We start from the raw sequence: 19,759 nt of genomic DNA on the forward strand, positions 1-19,759 counted from the left end.
AAGCGCGATGTCGCTTGACTGCTGTATTGCATTAACAATGTGCTGGTAAAAGCTATCAACATTGTCCGAAATAGTATCTATATCTAAAGTTTTCAGGCGAAGGTCCAGCTCAGATTGATAGTTTTTCAAGATATCAGCGTTTAATTTATTCCAGGCTATGTTGTTTCTCTTCATAGACTGTCTGAAGTCTCTCCCACAGGTCACTGTACGAAGGGAAGTAAGGATAGGGAGGTGGTCAGATATCGCGTGCTCTTCGTGATCTGAAACAATGTGCACACTTCGTAATCTACCTATGCATTGATCCGACAGTACAAAATGATCAATCATCGTTCTTGCTGGGGTGAACGTATAGCGGGAACCAGTGCATATTATTAAATGTCCAGCACTCACTAGATTATTATATCGCAAGAACTCATGAAATACTCTATCTTTGTAATCTCTGAAAGTGGCTGGTTCAGCTACTGCATTGAAATCACCAGTAAAATACACGTCCCCCAGCTGTGAGTACTGATCATAGAGATTTTGAATCAACTCAATTTGCGCTTTGTAACAATCTATGCCATATAATAGGGTCGGCATATATACACAAAAAATATATACATTTTGCATATCAGGAAATTTGAATTCTATGCCAACAACTTCATCTATAAAGTTAGCATATCTCATGAGAGAAGTTTTGCAGAAGATTGCAACTCCTCCTTTACCACATTTTATTAACATACAATTAGAGGAAATATCCTCTGCCTTAGCAGTGCATTTATAATCAGAACGAATAGTATCGCAAAATGGAAGTATGTGCTGTAATAGTTTATGTTCAGTTACGCAAGCTACGTCAACATTATATTTATCCAGCATTGCACTAAAGCTAAGAGCAGAGGACATAATTCCTCTAACATTCCAGGTCAGTATATTAAGATTCATATTAACTTGCAATATAGGCATATTAATACTTATGCATCGTGAAAGCAGGACTAAAATGACAAAGATGACAAAACACATTAACTTACGACAGAACATAATGGCAAATTTATGAACAATTAACTGTCACCCTAGTCACAGAATATCGCATCCTGCACCTTCATTTGCCTCCTGATCGCGATTGCTAAACCTGTCTCGCCAAGATTGATTCCCATACCACCTTCTTACATAAACACCTTTTGGCCATGTTACATCATTTTCAACAGTGTCGCAGTCTGAATTATATACAGTCAGCTTGGCCGATAGACAATTACGTCTACTGTGGATAAACTTTATGGATAACGGATCTATATCGTATTCTTTCAAGAATTTACCGAGGCCTTCAGCAGTAGATTTGACGCCAATGCCACCCACATAAAAGCGCCTTGTTCTACGTCTAACTACACCTTCAAATACAACATTCTCATTTTTGTCATCAACATCCTCATGTCCAACAATACTCTCTGAACCTATTTCTAAACCTGATTTACCAAATGATCTAGGTCTTTCTACCTGACCCCCAATAACGGTAGGTATCTTGCTAGGAGGGGTTTTCAAGTCTATACCTTTCACATTACTGTTGCTAGTAATCGGATGCCTAGCGTTCTCTATCCTGGTCGAAGTCGAAGTTAACAGTTTATTTTGATTCTGAATGGGTGTGCGCACAACATTTGTCACATCAGGATGAACACTGGCTTTATAAATCTGTGGGATATTTCCATCGAAGGGGGCGATATGTCTTCTAACGAAAGTCTGTGAAATTATATCCGAACTTTTTGAAACCAGAGTTTGCAGAGCACTCACCCCACTCTTTTCCATAGTTGTTTGGGCCGTTACACCGGTTCGTGACTCCACTGCCATTGTACCTGGTGTAGAGTCGTCAACCTCAACCAACACGGGAGACAAACAGTTGGACACTGCAGTTCTGTTCTGAGATTCACTTGATAGGCGGCAGTGTGTATCGCAACCAGTTTTGTTAGAGTCAATCAAGACGGAAGATGAACAGTTAGACACATGAATCTTGTTCTGAGCAGCAACTGATGGAGAGCTATCACCACATCCATTGGGACTACATGATAGGTTACTTACAGCTGGACTATTCGTGCGAACGACATCCGCATAAGACATGGGTTTACTCAAAGATTTCATCAGCTTAACTCTAAGTTGCTCGGTGATGGTGTGGAGAGTTTCATTTTCTTTCATCAACACGCTTTGAGTAGTTTTCAGTGACGTAATCTCATTACGGAGCAGTTCTATTGTTTGAGATTGTGTCTGTACCTTATTGTTTACATCAGCACGGAATGCATTAAGGTCATTCATATTCACCAATGTGATTTGGGTTGCCTTCAGAGATATAATCTCTTCTCTGAGTGAAACGACAGTTTGTTGTAGATGACCGCAATCACTCTTGATTTCCGCTAGCGAGAGTCTTGCTGAATTAATCACTTGTTCTGCTTGCCCTGAGCTATGTTCATCGTCATGTTCACCATGTTCAGCTTGTACATTAGGGTTTGATTTCTTCTTGCTAAAAATAGAATCGATCTCGCAAGGATCCCCTTTTATAAATATAGCTAAAGAATAACAATCCCTTGCATATTTTATTAAACTACTTACACCATTTCTGTTTTTTCTAACAACCAAATATCCAGATGGACAGCCAGGAAAACCTCGTGCTCTACTAAATAAAACTGACCTGTACCAGGTTACAATATCTTCACTGTCGTGTGAAACCTCTAGCAATTTCTCAATATACATGTCTCTGGGTAGATTATCTAGTTCCTGATCAAGTCTTCTAATATAGTCCTGATTGGGAACCTGAGATATGACATCTTGATATGTTGGGCTGTTACAACGGTGACTCGAATCTTGGGCATCTCTGTCAAAACATGTATTATCAACATTCTGTGTACTCGTGTACTGAGGTTGCGAGCATAGATCTGCCTTGTTTGCATTGTCAGGCTCATCACTCACCAAATCTGCGTCATGAAAAGCATTTAAACCACAATTCCCATGTACAGTACAATCACCTTCATCTTCTGTTTCCAGTTCAGTATATTTCTTCCTGGAGCGAGTCTCATAAACAGAATTATCCATGATTTGCACATAAGCACTGCAACGTCCATCTGAACAGTCCGCCATCTTCAATTAGTCTGTGTGTTTTCTCAGCGCAATGTTTTGAAAGCAGGAATAACGTCTGTTTTAAACAGTAAACAAGTCAAGCAATATGGTGTTAGTAATACGCCAAGATGGTGTGACAATCAGTAATACATAATTATCTGATGTTAGTAATACGAAAAGATGTTGCGTCAATTGACAATATATAATTATCTGATATTAGTAATACGTAAAGATGGTGTGTCAATTATTAATACATAATTATCTGATGCTAGTAATACGTCAAGATGGTGTGTCAATTAGTAATACATAATTATATGATGTTAGTAATACGTAAAGATGGTGTATCAATTAGTAATACATAATTATCCTATGTTTGTCATACGTAAAGAAATAGATATGCGATTTCTGTGCAGATTTATCTACCTTTAATATTTTCGGATTTATTGCATTATACAAATCAATGGCTATGCAATCTCAGTTTTAAATTGTGTTCGGGTACTTCGAACATAACTCAAACTTGTCGACGCACATAAAGATGCACACACTAAAAGAAGACGGAGCTCCAACTCTTTCGACACAAACAAGAAGAAAACACTAGCGATTTGCCATGCCTCAGGCAAACGTTTATTTTCCATGGCCAAGAAAACATCGAAAAAAGCAAAACATTTGTATGCTTTATGTTATCTTTGGCATTGACATTTGACTGTGATCAAAACATAAGTTTGCGATTTTAATATAGTCAAAGGATTTTGCAGTCACTGGAAGAAAAAATTTATCCGTTTGACCCTTGTCCGGAAGCAAAGTGTGCGAATCCAGTTTGAAATTCTGTCAGTGTGATTTGCCCGTCATCTGCAAGAATTGAAAGATTAGGCATCACAATTTATGGTCGTCTAGAAAATAATAATTACGATATGCGCCTTTATATATTCATAGAAGTAAAATGGAATATTTTGATTGCTAACTTGAAATGTTATGACATAAACGTTTTATTGAAATGAAAACACCTACCCCACCCAAAAAACCATTCCTGATTATATACATCGAGATCAATACATATATAGTTTTCGTTTCTAAAAAGTTACAAAATCTCATTACTCTGATAATATTTAAATGCACAAGTTCTATAGGGCAGCATACTGCTCTTGGCAACTCAGTGCATCTTACAAAGAGAAGCTACCCAATAATGACTGAAACTTAAGATAGTCCACTACCTTTTTGGGTGATGTATCCGTATTCTTGAATCTCTTTGAGGACAAAATTGAAGATAATAATACAAACCAGATAGATACATATCGTACATCGTGAAGATCTGCATCTTTACAATTAGACACACCTGTACACAAACTAAATAAAAAAATTTTTTGTTTGGAATTTTAATATTTTTTCTAACAAAAGAAACTGAATGTCGACATTTGAACGTTTTGCTTACTTTTCGTGCCAAAAATATTTCGAACATGCATAAGTATTTAATGTTTAAGCAAATGGAAAAATAAATTTCATAGAAAGTTGATTGTTAGCTTGTAAACACTTCTTCCAATATTGTTCAGTTGGAAGTTTGACTATAGGAAATGTTTATCCATTAAATTCTTCCAAATAAGAATCAAATTTGAATTAGGCATTTTCTAATGATGTTATTGATTTCCATTTCATATAAAGTAATTTTTTAAATTTGTATTGCCCCGCCTGACTGAAATGTCCTGGCGGCCAGGTTATCAACCTTTATTCATGATAGTCTAAAGTTACAATTTTGCTACGAATTTCATGTTTGATTCAAATTTGTTATTTTATCGCTTCTTACCATCGTTTTATTTTTATACATTTCCCACACTTTCATAATGCTTGTTGTTCTTCAGTATTTTTTAAAACCTTTACGTTTGCAATGTCTCTTACAGTCACCGCATGAACTCCTGTTCATTAACAATGGTATATGCAATGGATACTAAATGTATTTCCTTACGATTCCCGTCGAAAATGTTGAAGACCGCCGAAATTTCTTTTTCATCAAATACTCCATCGTGATTGGCATCAATAGCACCAAAGGATGCTTCAGCCTGGGAATGGGGTACATGCACAACGCTCTGGTACCTACTGACAAACTCCGTTTCGGTTATGGTCCCGTTACCTAGAGAAAGCATTGTTTATTGATATTTTAGTTTGTTTCAGAAGTAGTAAATGTATGGCGATAACGTTTATACGACACCATTTCGTAAAGTGATGTGAATGTTAACAAGAGTTCAAGCTGGATCCCCGTTGTTTTACTACATAAAAACAAAAGGTAATAGCCCTTGCCCAAGTTTTCTGAACTGAAAATGCTAGATCCACGAATATTGTCAAACACATGCGCCAACGCGTTTTATTCGCATTAGCAGCGAGATAATGTGCCAAATAGATGAACAGAGTATAGGCCCGAATGGTAGTACGATGCATGGCTAAAGTACCTTTGGTAAACTTGGTTTATATTTTCATTTTTGTTTAGAATTAGTATAGATATTGTTCTATATTATTTCAGGGCCACCATATGAATATTGTATGACTCCGGTGGTATGTATTATAAAAACTTTTTATACAAGACCAAGTTCAGTATATAGCAGTAGCAAGGAACTTGAGAGCGTCTGGCTGAATCTGATCTAGTATGGTCTGATCTGGGTCACTTAAACCAGATTAGCCATGATTAAACTAATCCTGTGTTTTACGTATCACCATCTCGAATAAGAGTGCGAGAAATTAAATACTGAATATTCAAGACCAGTCAAATTCAAGATGAAATCAAATGATTACTATATCACATAATTAGTTTTGCATGTATTGCAAATAAATCTGAAATTACGAGATCATTAAAACTTTGAAGACAATTAACGGATATTAATCTGAAATTGGTCTTCATAACATGACGACAGTCATGTTGGCATTTCTAGAACATTTCAGATACTATGAAAGATCCCTTTCTTGTTCCCTCCAAAGGCCTTTCAGACATTAGCCAGGCTGCAAAACTCGAACTTCTTAATACTGACTAATGAAATAAAGTGACTAAATGATTCAGTTTAAGGTGGTTTTGCAGTTTACACAGTATGGCGGAATGAGGAAAAATATCACGCTTTAGAATATGAATGACGTACTGGTAACATACTTGCTCCGCATTACTATGGTCCATAGTTTGATTTTCGGAACCTTTAAGAGACACAGTGGTTATGTGCCAATCAAATGTAAATTGTTTTCTCCAGCTTTTCCAGATTACTCTTTTCTAGGAAACACCGTATACCTCAACTTCCGCATCAGATCGTACTTTGCATGCATTAAAAGCTGTTGTTATAACATTTAAGCAAAACGGAATAATATTTTTTTTTAGCAGGGAAGCTACTAATTCTACCTAATGATATTTTCCTACTAGTTAATGTATTATTAGAACAATAAAAAATTGCAATAACAACAATGCCAATTTAACTTGAACTCAAGGTTTACTGTTCCACGCTATCCTTCACCCTTACCATCAAGGTCGTATATGTACGCTGCCTTGTGGAATTCGGAATTGCTGATGACTCCATCTTTTGGGTTAACGTCTACTCCATTGAAGAACAGCGTGCCTGGCAAAACTGTTGTAGCTTCTGTAGCTGGTGTAGCTGATGTAGCGGCGCCACTGAAAGCGAAATTAATGGTAGATAACTCGTTCTTAAATAATGCACGCGACTCTTTCAAACATATATTTACCTGGACAGTTATATGCTTATTCACTGAATATACATACCCCAATTCACAAATGTCAACATATATAAATATGACAATAATTCATAAATAAAAGTTCGTTTCGTGCCAGTCGTATCAAAATCATTCTTCAATATATAGAAGTTTCGCTTCTTATTACCTTTAGTATTCATTGTACATGTTCTCTTCTGCCTTGAATATCACAACAACAAAAAACAGCAGCCATCTTGATGTGGGATATGACGTATCTATGCATTATTTATATCTGACATTTAGATTACAACCGAAACGTCCGTGCTGTAGTCATCCATCACGAAACAACATTAAATACGAATAGCACACACAATGACAGATACAAATGGCCTCTAAGTACACCGCCTGCTTACCAAACAATTTCTGGAACGATGTATCAAAGCATTATCTATATGGAACAGCTTCGCAAGGTACATTACCATTGCATTTATTTGACAAAATATCAAATGTCGAGTCGCAACCACATCAGCCAGAGAGACAACTATATGTAGGCTCCAAAAGACCTGCTTGACCGAAGATACAAAATTATAGATGGTTCTCAAGCTTCTCAATGACTTGGATGACTGGGGCTAGCTTTTCAATGACTTGGATGACTGGGGCTGCTGTTTGTTTGAATATAGTGGCTGATGTAAATAAATGCGTGTGTTTATACCCAATCCAGGAAATTAAACAAACGGACGCAAGATATTCCTTTGGATACATTTGATACTCGATTGTGACAGACTGTGTAGTCCTATATAGTCTGCAATTGGATGACGACAACAATTGAATTTGAAATAAAATCATTTGAAGCAGTGTATAATTTTATATGCTTCAAATGTTCTGTTTTAAAGACGAGGACAAACTGTATATAATACAATAATTAGCCACCACATATATATTGTAGCTGACATTAACAGATGATCCCATTATAATATAGCATACTATATAAATCATGACGGCGATACCAATATGGGACATACTTTTGCATTAATTTATTCTTATTCGATTAACTTTTGTATTCTAATAAGCTACATGTTACTGTATTGCCTACGTAAGCAGAAATATGGTGGCACAATTACCAGCAATTGAAGAAGCAGCATTAAAAGCTTAGAATGCCACGAGTCACCATGGTCAAATTAAATACTGAAATTATATTATTACATGCCTACTACTTATACCATCAAGTGCCAGAAAAGCCAGGCACGCTTTTGAAGGCCTGGCATTACGTCGCTTAGATGTCAATTACAGGTGTGACACAATGTTTCGAAGAAATTCTGTATTCATACTGCGATTAACTGGATGCTCCAAAAAAACTGGTACTGGGTACAACTATCAGATAAATCACCATCTCGTGATTTTGTGATAACGTAATCCTTTGAGAACCTGTTTTGATAAATACAGTATGTCAATCGTAGATCGAATCCATGACTTATATTTATAATTTGTGAAAAATACTTGTAAAGAACTTTTGGCAATTCAATATTTTTCTTGTAATCGTCTCCATTGGTGCAAGTAGTTAAAGGAAAACACTCTTACAATATTTGAAGACATCACCACGCACACTATGCATTTTTCCTGCACAGGTGAGTAAAAGTCCCGAATTCAACACATGCCGAGTCTTTCCTGTACAGATTCAACGTATGCTTTGTCATTCAAACAAGACCACCAAAGACCCGTATGCTTTGTCCTTCAACCAAGACCACAAAATACCCGTATGCTTTGTCATTCAACCAAGACCACCAAAGACCAGTATGCTTTATCATTCAACCAAGACCACCAAAGACCCACAGTTGATATGGAGCAATTGAACAAATAATAGTAGGTTACTAAAGAAGAGATTTACCGATGTGACTTTGTGCCAGGTTTGGATCTGGTGATGATACTTTTTGGCGTACTGCTTGAATCAATCAACGATGGTAGAAGTCAAGTAAAAGGTTTCATGGGAATTTGCTCTTGCCGATTTCAAATTTTCATTATGCACAATCACAAAAGTTATAGCAAATAATCATCCAAGAAACAATATTTTGTTATGACACGTGCTAAATATTGTTTCCCCAAAACATTGTATGACCAAGGTTAAACTTTCAGTGGGAGAACGTTAGATGCCATAAAACAAGATAAATTGATGATCACATGAAAATACTGGGATCAACAATGTCCTAGACATTTTATGAATTGGAGGGATGTTGGTTCTCAAATATGATTTGATGTTTAGATTGTATATACTCTAAATATGAACCCTAAGTAAGTCGACCTCTCCTCCCCATACGTCGAATCAATGTTAGTGTTCTTACTTTACGTGACAATGGCTCTATTGAAAATACAATGTTAAACAAAAATGTAATTTTATATTAAGATGAGTTTGTACTTACAATCTGCCATACAATTGTTCTGCAACAGGGACGAGTGTTTGGATGCAATTAGGACGTGTGGGTTACAATATTCGATCTTTTAATTTTTGTCATTTTCAAATATAATCTGAAGTCGAGTGAGGCTAGTATGGACAGTGGTTGTTGTCATTGTGACGTTTATGAGGGATATACAACAAAGTTGATACAGCATCCATGAACATCAACACAACCAATTAATAATGAATGGAATTATTTGTTGATAACAGTCATACATTGACTTTATTTGTACACAGTGGTTGATTTATAGAGTAGTTATTCTTTTGTGCGCGAAATTCGTTTTAGTAATTGAAAGAATTGAACTCCACATTTTACAGTATTCTTGAAGTCAGAAAGTCTTATACTTTGTACGGTAACTGAGTGTTTGATGTAGGGCGTACTGTATACGAACGGCCTTACTATGGTCGTTTATGCAGTGCGTATGCAAGTTTCAAGCTTCATAACTGCTGTACAAACTACATTCTGAACTATGACATCATACATGAAGCATCGCTTGCGTCAGAATTCGAGATGCTAACTTCTTTAATGCTAAAGTTTTTTTTTGTGGTTTTTGTTTTTGTTGTTCTAATGAGCACAATTTTGATTCAATTTTGCTCTCTCAATACAGAGATGTAAGAGAATTGTACTTAGGCCAGGTCGGCAGAAATGTTTACGAAATGATAGGGAACTGAAATACACTTTATGGTTGATTGAAAATGAAATTCATTACCTTGCATACATCTGATTCGTACCTTTCAATCTTACCTTTCCATAGACATGTTGCCAGACTGTAGACCCCATGTCAAAAGTAGCTGTTAGGACAGCCGCGTGTTTTCCAAATAAATGTTTAATTGTACGCAATCTACCGAGGATACATTCTTGATAGAAAAGTCTTGTAATTGCCTCGGTTGAAGGTTTAATACCTTGCTTACCTTTAGCGGGCTGGTTTAGTTGTGTACAGATGTATTAAGGTAGATCTGACTCAAAATAAGTCCTACCAAAAACGAAATATTCTTGTCAAGTCTATCAACAGAAGCAAACAAAAGATAGTCTGAATTTATCTTTTTGTGTTACTTCTACATACCCAAAGATTTTGGTTGTGCAAAATAGACATGTTATATAAGACCACTATTGATGGAAGTCGTTTCTCCCTGAGTTGCGTCCCGTGATGATATTCATGCATGCATGCATCCAACCACCCTCCATCCCGACCCCCCCCACACACACACATACATACAGACACGCTAACACACACACACATACATACATACATGCATGCATACATACATACATACATACATACATACATACATACATATGCATATTTAATTTGCCTTGTTTGTTTATTTACTGTATTTTGTGGGGTTTTTTTTCTTAAATTATTATTTCAATGCATGCTATTGTAACGTAGCATTGTATGTTGAACTTGACCTTGTCCTAACTTGAGTTCATTTCTGCTTGACCTGAATCGATTTTGTTTAAATATTACATTAAATAAACAACTAATACATAGCTAAATATTCTCTTTATGTATAGCTTTATATCAGGATCATTATTTATAGAATAAAATATGTTTATTTGGATCTAGGTATAGATTATTGGAATTTACCTGGTCTACCTGGCATGATCCTGGTTCTAAATTGTTAATTTCAGTAATAAGTTTCTAATAATAACTATGTTTTTATTTTGTAAACATTAGGATCATTCCAGAAGTTTATTTTCCCTTAGGTAATAGTGCTCTTTCTAGGAAATGCTAGTTGTGACCTGATATAAAGCAGAAGTTTATTTTCCCTTAGGTAATAGTGCTCTTTCTAGGAAATGCTAGCTGTGACCTGATATAAAGCAGAAGTTTATTTTCCCTTAGGTAATAGTGTTCTTTCTAGGAAATGCTAGTTGTGACCTGATATAAAGCAGAAGTTTATTTTCCTTTAGGTAATAGTGTTCTTTCTAGGAAATGCTAGTTGTGACCTGATATAAAGCAGAAGTTTATTTTCCCTTAGGTAATAGTGTTCTTTCTAGGAAATGCTAGTTGTGACCTGATATAAAGCAGAAGTTTATTTTCCTTTAGGTAATAGTGTTCTTTCTAGGAAATGCTAGTTGTGACCTGATATAAAGCAGAAGTTTATTTTCCTTTAGGTAATAGTGTTCTTTCTAGGAAATGCTAGTTGTGACCTGATATAAAGCAGAAGTTTATTTTCCTTTAGGTAATAGTGTTCTTTCTAGGAAATGCTAGTTTTGACCTGATATAAAGCAGAAGTTTATTTTCCCTTAGGTAATAGTGCTCTTTCTAGGAAATGCTAGTTGTGACCTGATATAAAGCAGAAGTTTATTTTCCCTTAGGTAATAGTGCTCTTTCTAGGAAATGCTAGTTGTGACCTGATATAAAGCAGAAGTTTATTTTCCCTTAGGTAATAGTGCTCTTTCTAGGAAATGCTAGTTGTGACCTGATATAAAGCAGAAGTTTATTTTCCCTTAGGTAATAGTGCTCTTTCTAGGAAATGCTAGCTGTGACCTGATATAAAGCAGAAGACTATATAGTACTGGAGGGGAAAATCATTTGTGCTTTAAAAATTTAGTATAATCATGTTATATTTTATGTTGTGACCAGTAGTTTTGGGCTGGGATTTATTGTTTCAAGTTATTGAATTCAAGTGCTTATTTTCTCAAGAAATACAAAAGTGTTCTGATAAAATTCTTAGACACAGACATTCACTAGAATTTGTAGTGAATTCGAACCTGAAATTACATTGCTATGATTCAGTGAAAGAATGTTTGCACATCATCACAATAAAAGATACAACAGACACATCAACACTTTAAGCTTTGGATTCAATTTGGACTTCTACTGAATTTTGCTCAGGACTTTAAATTATAAGGACGTGTGTGTGTGTGTGTGTAATTCTATGATTATGTGGGGATTTAATTGGCAATATCGTAAATTCTTTTTTTACTTTCACTTTGTATTATATGGAAATAAATTCTTTGTTGAATTATACAAAGCTTGTTGCTTTTTCTCCTTTTTTGTTACTTATTTTAAGAGCATAGACTAGTGACAACACAACACACGTACATACATACATACATACATACATACGTACGTACGGACGGACGGACGGACGTACGGACGCATGTACCGACGGACGGACGTGCGTGCGTGCGTGCATACATACATACATACATACATACATACGTATTTGTTATCATATAGTAAGATCAAAGAAAATGGATACCCTTATGTCACTCTTAGAAAGAACTATTTTCAGAAAGTCAAGACGTTACAATCCAATTTTGAAATCAATCTGAAACTGTTACCTGGGTCAATGAAGGCAAAGTTTTGTTATCAGCGTCTTCATCACAAATTCATACGGTCGTGACCCAATCTTGTGATAGCAAAATACCAGAAAATAAGCATGTTCATGTAGGTAAATAACGTCAGTTTTTAGACTCATGATGTTGAAAGCTACAGACATTTCTAATTTGATCAATTAGGCACATAAAGCATGCATATAAAAATGTAATGCCTTAAATGGTATATCAATCTGAATATTACTTTTGAATTTACTTATCTATGTATTAAGTTTGCACTATATCAGGCGAGACAAAACCGTCAGTGCAGATATCAAGAAGTTCTAACAATCACAAATAAGTTACCTTTCTGTTTGCAGAGAAATGCGAGGTGTTTCGAATGAGCAGGTATTGCAATCGTATGGCCAGAACTTAGTAAATAATAAAGTATAACGGTGACAGTTAATGAAATGTTGCACGTCAAATGTGACTGAGTTACTTGTAAAACAAAGTGTTGCAATTGGGCGAAAAAATTACTGTAGGTCAATTAGAAATCGGAGCCAAATACCCACTCAAACGATGGTCTTTAACTTCCTAACAGAATGTTATAAAAAAATAAAAAAGGAAACTGGTGGTAACCTACGGACGAAATGGTGGATATTCACGATCTCTTTCTCCTTGCGTATAATCATATTAATATAATGTAACCTTACCTGACGCTGCCTATGTGAGCTGCACACAAAACTGCAAACATCTGCGAAGAGAACAACAAAGGCCTTACAACAAAGTGTGCATCCTTATTTGTACTGTTAATAATAATAATAATAATAATAATAATAATAATAATAATAATAATAATAATAAAATATTAATAATAATAATGATAATATATTTTTAGATTTTATTTGTATATTTTTCTTATATCATTTTTCATACTTTTCTAATTTCTTTTTAAATTTTGTTGAATTATGGATTGCGCATTTTTGTGTAAAGATTCAATAAGTTCAAGGTCTGAAAACATGTAAATATAGTTAACTCTCTAACCGGTAGAATATTACGTTAAATTCATGTTTTTAAATATAACATATCCCAAACGTTAATTTCCATGAGGTGAATAAGGCAGGTACGAATGGTTTAGAATAAATATTGCTGTGGAAGGTAAACAAATCATTGCGGAATTACAGTTTTATGTTGGAATATATAGTGACTAATCGGCCTGAGCAAACCGTGTCAGAAACAACTTTATGTTCTGTGACTATTTGTTTTCGCAAGATGTATTTTAGGAACGCAAAAAAGTATGTCGATTCAAATTAAAGTCATTGAATTCATCTTTCCATATAGTTCAGCAGTTCTATGAAATATGATTCAATCAAAAATATTACCTTTATACCTGTTTTATTTTCTTTTTCTCGATAAATAATTGTGATCCAAACAACAGCATAATAGCAACAATGCGTGAACAATGCATCAAGGGTATTTTAAATCCATATATTCATACCATGGGATGTAGTTGGTGTGTTGTTGGTAAACAAAGCTGAGAAAAGAACAAAATCTTGAACCAATCAGAGGGCGTGGTCAAGAAATACATTTGGTGTAAGAACAGTACACAGACGTTTTAAAAACCTTCACATTATGATACGCTTAAAAATTATAACGTATTTTAGGCATAACTACATGAACATGCTTTTGAAATTTATGCAGATTTTTGAGACCCTTAATATAGTATTAACCACAAGTTTTGAAATGTTAGAATGTAAAAGAAGGGAAGGGGCAAAAGTCACATGAGACGAGTGGAAGTGATAAAGAAACAATATATAAAATTATTCGAGGTAAAGCACGTCTTTGTATCTACTCACCATTTTGCACATCTGGTTGCTCAATTCTGTGTGGCCGATACAGATAGATGACGTTATAACAGGTTATCTTAGGTGAATGGCACAGCTAATACAGATAACGCTGGCCACATTCGTGAACCACAATATAGAGCTAACACTGCACACATGCATCCTAATATCAACTGTCCGGTAATTTTTTTCAAGTGTACTTAATGGCTTCCAAAAGAGTCGAATGATGCAATATTCATTGGCCTACAATTTGTATCAGGATAAATAGTTTGTCCAGTATTACTACCTGTCTTTTATTCTGCACGAGGATGTATGGTGGATGTATGGTGTGTCCAATGTTAACCCTTTGCTTATAATTTGCAAAAGGATATATGGCGTTTTCAATGTTACAATTTGACTTACAATTTGTATACGGGTAACCCTTGGCTTATAATTTGCATTATGATATGTGGCATGTCCAATGTTAATCCTTGGCCTATAATTTGCATAAGGATATATGACGTGTCCAATGTTATTACTTGGTCTACAATTTACATCACGATATATGGTGAATTCACTGTTAATCGTTGGCCTACAATTTGCATAAGGATATATGGTGTGTCCAATGTTAATCCTTGGCTTACAATCTGCATCAGAATGTATGTTGTGTCTAATGTTATTACTTAATTTATTTTTGACTCTCATTGGAGTATCATATTTGTTGGTATGTTAGTATAAAGAACTGACGTCAGAAAAACAAATGAAGATGCTGCCAAGTCGCCGACTTAGTACTTGCAAAGAATAAACAGACGACAGAAGAAGGACAAAACACTGCTGTCTTAAATTTGTAGCTGTCAATGTGTTAAACTTCCTTCAAAGAAAATTTCCGTTAGCAAATAGCGAGCTGTAAAAAAGAGGTTTGACCATATTTTACAATTGAACAAAGTATCCAAACTGCTTCGCTCATTTGTGCGCCATTATCAAAGCATATGCCTTTTAATTGCGAATTATTAAGAAATTTATCGTACTTAGCGTACGGTTTTCAGGTAGTAAACATTAATTAGAAGCTAAAGCAAAGATGTACAAATATTGCTGTTGCAGATATGTGCACCATAAATACTGTGTTAGCATACTGAGGCATGTATAATTTTCGTAAATAAGCTGGTAATAAGATGAAATATTTTACATAGACACAGTTATAGATACATATATCGTAACAAAGTTTTCTCTTCTGTTTTCTGTTCTTTCGAAAGGGGCATTTAATAAATCAGCGCTATAACATATCGTTGGAATTGTTGAAGCCGATTCAAGTCAAATTTATACACGCAATGTATTCAGAATATTCACATTTTCTTATTAACCTTCTTTTTAAAGAAAATAGCACTTGGGAATGAGGGTACTATGTTCCCCATCGACACAGCATGGCGTCGCCTGAATAATGGAACTAGTATTTACAAAAAAATCTGATATAATCTTTGTCCGTTGTATTTTACAGAGAGTTTTAGAAAGTAGAGCTTAGAATTTGTTAGAGTCTCGTCAGCTATAACCAAATAAATTCTTTAACTTTAAATTGAAAATAAAATCTCTCTCTCTCTCTCTCTCTCACAGATATATATATATATATATATATATATATATATATATATATATATATATAGAGAGAGAGAGAGAGAGAGAGAGAGAGAGAGAGAGAGAGAGAGAGAGATGAAATGAGTGTAAATACAATAAACTTTTACTTCAGCTTTAGAGACTTCGTAATACATCTCACATGGGATGATTTTAGTTGTAACCTGCAGCTGATTTTGCCTCGATTTCTTGGACGAAAACCTAAAAAGCGCACTCCATTTTGAAAATGTAGATCTAGACAAAGGTGACACTAAATAAATCGACCAAATAAACACCGAGGAAATGACATTCCATAAACTAAAGTGTTCAGCCATTAGATCGTTCTTGTGCAGTATACATACCTCGTTTTTGAAGGAAACGAAACTTTTACGGCACAATCAGCATCTTGCTCATTTAAAAAGAATTCGGTATAAATGTATTCCAGGCAAGAATGAATGGCTTATGCTTAAATAGAATCCCATTCCAGAGGGACGGAACAAGGTTTAAAATTCGACCAACTGTATTTATCTGAGGTGAGTTTTTTTAATATAAATCAGGCAATATAATTTTTGGGTCTATTTGGCTAAAATGATGTATAATTAATGCACGATAATATGTAATCTAGAGGTTTCTTGCATTGAGACTGGTTAATTTATATTAAGGTCAAAGTTTTAATCCGTCATGTGACTTTTACTTAATACCATATCGGGTGCTAAGCTTCCCGGCTATAAATTAGCCTGGAAATACCAACAATCTTGTACCAAAATAATTTTATGATGGAACATGATATATATCTTGAAATAAAGGAGTTCGTTCTTATCGGGCTGTCTTTTCTAAATTTATACTAGAAATAGCGACTCTACAAGGAGGATGGTGTACCTATTGCGAATTTTGTTCTTGTTCTTGTAGGGTTTAACGCCATTTTTCAGCACAACATAGACTATACATGGTGGCTAGAATAAATGGTGGAGAAAAAACCCGGGAAAACCCCGGGGGAAAAAAAACAACGACCCACCAGAAACTACTGGCAAGCTTCCTACACATTTTGCAAACAGAACAGTGTGACCGAGAATATTGTACCATTAAGCTTAGATTAAGTGAAGACAAAGGATAAATATTAAAGTAGAATGAGGTACCGATTAGGCAACAACAACAACGTAAATCACAATACACGGCTCATCATACCCATATATATTTTAAGTGCCAGACCTATATATATATATATATATATATATATATATATATATATATATATATATATATATATATATATATATATATATATATATATATAAGCTTTATAGATGATTATAAAATTAAGTTGCTGAACATGCAAGAGAGCGAGATAAATGTATGTATTTTGATCCGCAACAGTTACCTTGCAAAATAACAGGCCGTGTAAAACACTTTCATCTGATTCTTAAGAATGCGTATCTACTGCGCACTGATTAAAGAGCATTCGGTGCAGTTTGACAATGCACTTTGTTCATGCATTATTACGTGGCAGTTGTGGCGCAATGAAAATGACAAACCACAACAAATTGCTATAAAGAAGAATCATATGGTATACCATGATTCACTGGGATACAGGAATATGTGCGGTTTATATGGTTATTTACTATCTATAGTACATCCGGTTTTGGAACCTGGCATGTATGCGACAGCCTAAGGCATGGACTGATGCTATAGCCTCGGGCTGTGCTCCGCATGTTGTATCATGAAAAAATAAGATTAACACATGATAAGTTTATTTACTTGATCACGATCGTTTCCAGTACAAGTAGTATATAATATTAAAAAAGGCCTCCTCCGTCGGAGCCACTTGTATCTTTGATATAAGACATTTTGCGTCATGTATTTATCTGTAAAATTACGCTTAATTAACATTGACACTGAAATGAAACTTTCTACATCATAAACATATTGAATAATCGAATGATATTTCATTAAGATTGACACCCATATGCTGCTTACTAAGTATGGTCAATTTCGGCTTTTATTGTTCTCAAGTAAAACTATGACAATTATTTATGCTATTTGCTAGCTACGATGTCGTAGCCTCAACTTGATTCGTTGTGGTTGAGGCTACGAACTGATCCCATATCATGTAATGGAGCAAAAAAAATCATCACTAAAGTGAGAAAAACAAACAGTGTAGAAATCAGCTACATAAGTATAATCATGTTGTGAAAGAAGTTTGGCTTATTTTGAATTTATTAAGCCCTTACACGATAAAATAAATTGGCATAACCGTATCCTGTCCACCATGACAGATAACGCGAGACTCTCGCTGTGACCCCTTGTCTACGTAAAGCTTGCCAGACCATATTTTGGATATTCTACGCTATATTATTATCAATCAAGTGCGAATAATCGCTTCTTGGTGGAATTTCAAAGTCGCCGACAAACCGTATTTACTTTTAATGCGCAGAATTTCTGACCCAAACGGCGCCAAATTTTTACTACGACTTTTTTACATTACCAAATAAGGCGTCAATGTCCTTACATGGCACACAAACAAACGAGGCTGAGAACGGAAGTAATCATTATTTGAAATAATATGGCGGACGATCTAAACGAAAATATCGGCTAAAAAAGGTAAACGAGATTTTGCAACTATTTCTACAATGATTTCCGATACTTCCGGTATTAAATAAGAGGACTACTCAATTTATTGGATTATATGCAAGGAATATGTTTAAAGTGTTATTATTAGGCTAAAAGAGCGCCGGGTGTGAATCACACCCGGCTTGCTCCATTAACACGTATATGCTCATGTTAGTACCCTGTCCATGAGGTACGAGTAAGGGTACTAATATTAGTACTAGCTGTTTGCAAGCGGGCAGTTTACCTTAAGATCCCGATATGTACATTCGAAGGGCGATAATTCTTGCGAGTCTATTGCGTTCATTGAGCCATCTACGTGATCAACATTGATATTCGCTTTCCTTGCTACCCACAAACGAATCAGGTATATTACATTTTATAGCAATTAGCCAAGGCAACACAGTGCCGGATTAAAGTTGGGTCATTAGCCAAGGCAACATAGTGCCGGATTAAAGTTGGGTCGCTTGGGCACGTGCCTAGGCGGCACCCCCCACCCTCGTCATTATGGCGTCCTTCTAGCTGTGGTTAAAATTACATGTGATTGAATAAACCATATATAGGTCTAATGCTTAGTCTGATATAGTGATAGTAAGTATACCAGTAGTGAATAGGGATACCGTAGGGCCTATGGGACTTACCATTAAAAACACCCTTGGGTCAATATAGGGACAATGTAAATTTAACATGGGAAAAATGGCTGAGTCAATATAGGGACAATGTAAATTGAACATGGGAAAAATGGCTGGGTCAATATGGGGACAAGGGGAATTGAACTTGGAATAGAGTGTGGGTCTGTCTAGGGACAAGGGGAATTGAACATGGGATTTTTTTTAAAAAAATAAAAAAAAATAAAAAAAATAGGGCTAGGCAATTGAAAGTCTAACTCTTTTCGAGAGATTGGAGTGGCCCTGAAAAGGGCCTTTGGGTTTATGTTAATGTATCCCTTAACATAAAGGGCACCGCATTGTTCTTCTTCTTGTCCTTAGGCTACGTCTCACTGTAGGACCATACATTAACACTCTTTTGAGACATCCTTGACGTTCTACATAGATCCTACGTATCCATAGACTCGTGTCTGTCCTATGGATAACTGCCCAGTTGGATCGGACATACATGGGTATGTCCGTCCGGAACATCATTGAAGACACAATCGTTTGTACGTCGGTCCACATCTTGAGGCGCCGAGAACAGGTGAATCAATGCAGTGAACTGCGCTTATTTATAGGTAGAGGAAGGATTGAAACGAATTTAGTTCATTGACCA

At 35.4% G+C, this 19,759-nt stretch overlaps 1 protein-coding gene across 1 annotated transcript; it reads right to left on the reverse strand.

The window, feature by feature from the left end:
- Positions 1 to 3,674: 3,674 nt before the first annotated feature.
- On the reverse strand, positions 3,675 to 14,434 carry LOC149777882 (uncharacterized). Its single transcript, XM_089938281.1, has 5 exons — positions 14,318 to 14,434; positions 13,175 to 13,215; positions 6,561 to 6,709; positions 5,033 to 5,197; positions 3,675 to 3,924 (listed from the first exon to the last, which is right to left on the reverse strand). The coding sequence occupies exons 1-5, from the start codon at positions 14,327 to 14,329 to the stop codon at positions 3,848 to 3,850; spliced, it is 444 nt and encodes a 147-aa protein (XP_089794407.1). The 5' UTR covers positions 14,330 to 14,434; the 3' UTR covers positions 3,675 to 3,847.
- Positions 14,435 to 19,759: the final 5,325 nt, after the last annotated feature.

The sequence above is a fragment of the Sinohyriopsis cumingii genome, chromosome 17 (assembly GCF_028554795.1).
Source record: "Sinohyriopsis cumingii isolate HCF-2022 chromosome 17, ASM2855479v2, whole genome shotgun sequence".
In the NCBI taxonomy this organism is placed as follows: domain Eukaryota; kingdom Metazoa; phylum Mollusca; class Bivalvia; order Unionida; family Unionidae; genus Sinohyriopsis; species Sinohyriopsis cumingii.

Excerpts from the sequence above, each read along its gene's own strand:
- LOC149777882 (XM_089938281.1), bottom strand. Across the intron at positions 6,710-13,174 it reads GCTCACATAGGCAGCGTCAG|TGGCGCCGCTACATCAGCTA; the intron begins GTAAGGTTACAT and ends TTTCGCTTTCAG. Across the intron at positions 5,198-6,560 it reads GTACATATACGACCTTGATG|GTAACGGGACCATAACCGAA; the intron begins GTAAGGGTGAAG and ends TGCTTTCTCTAG.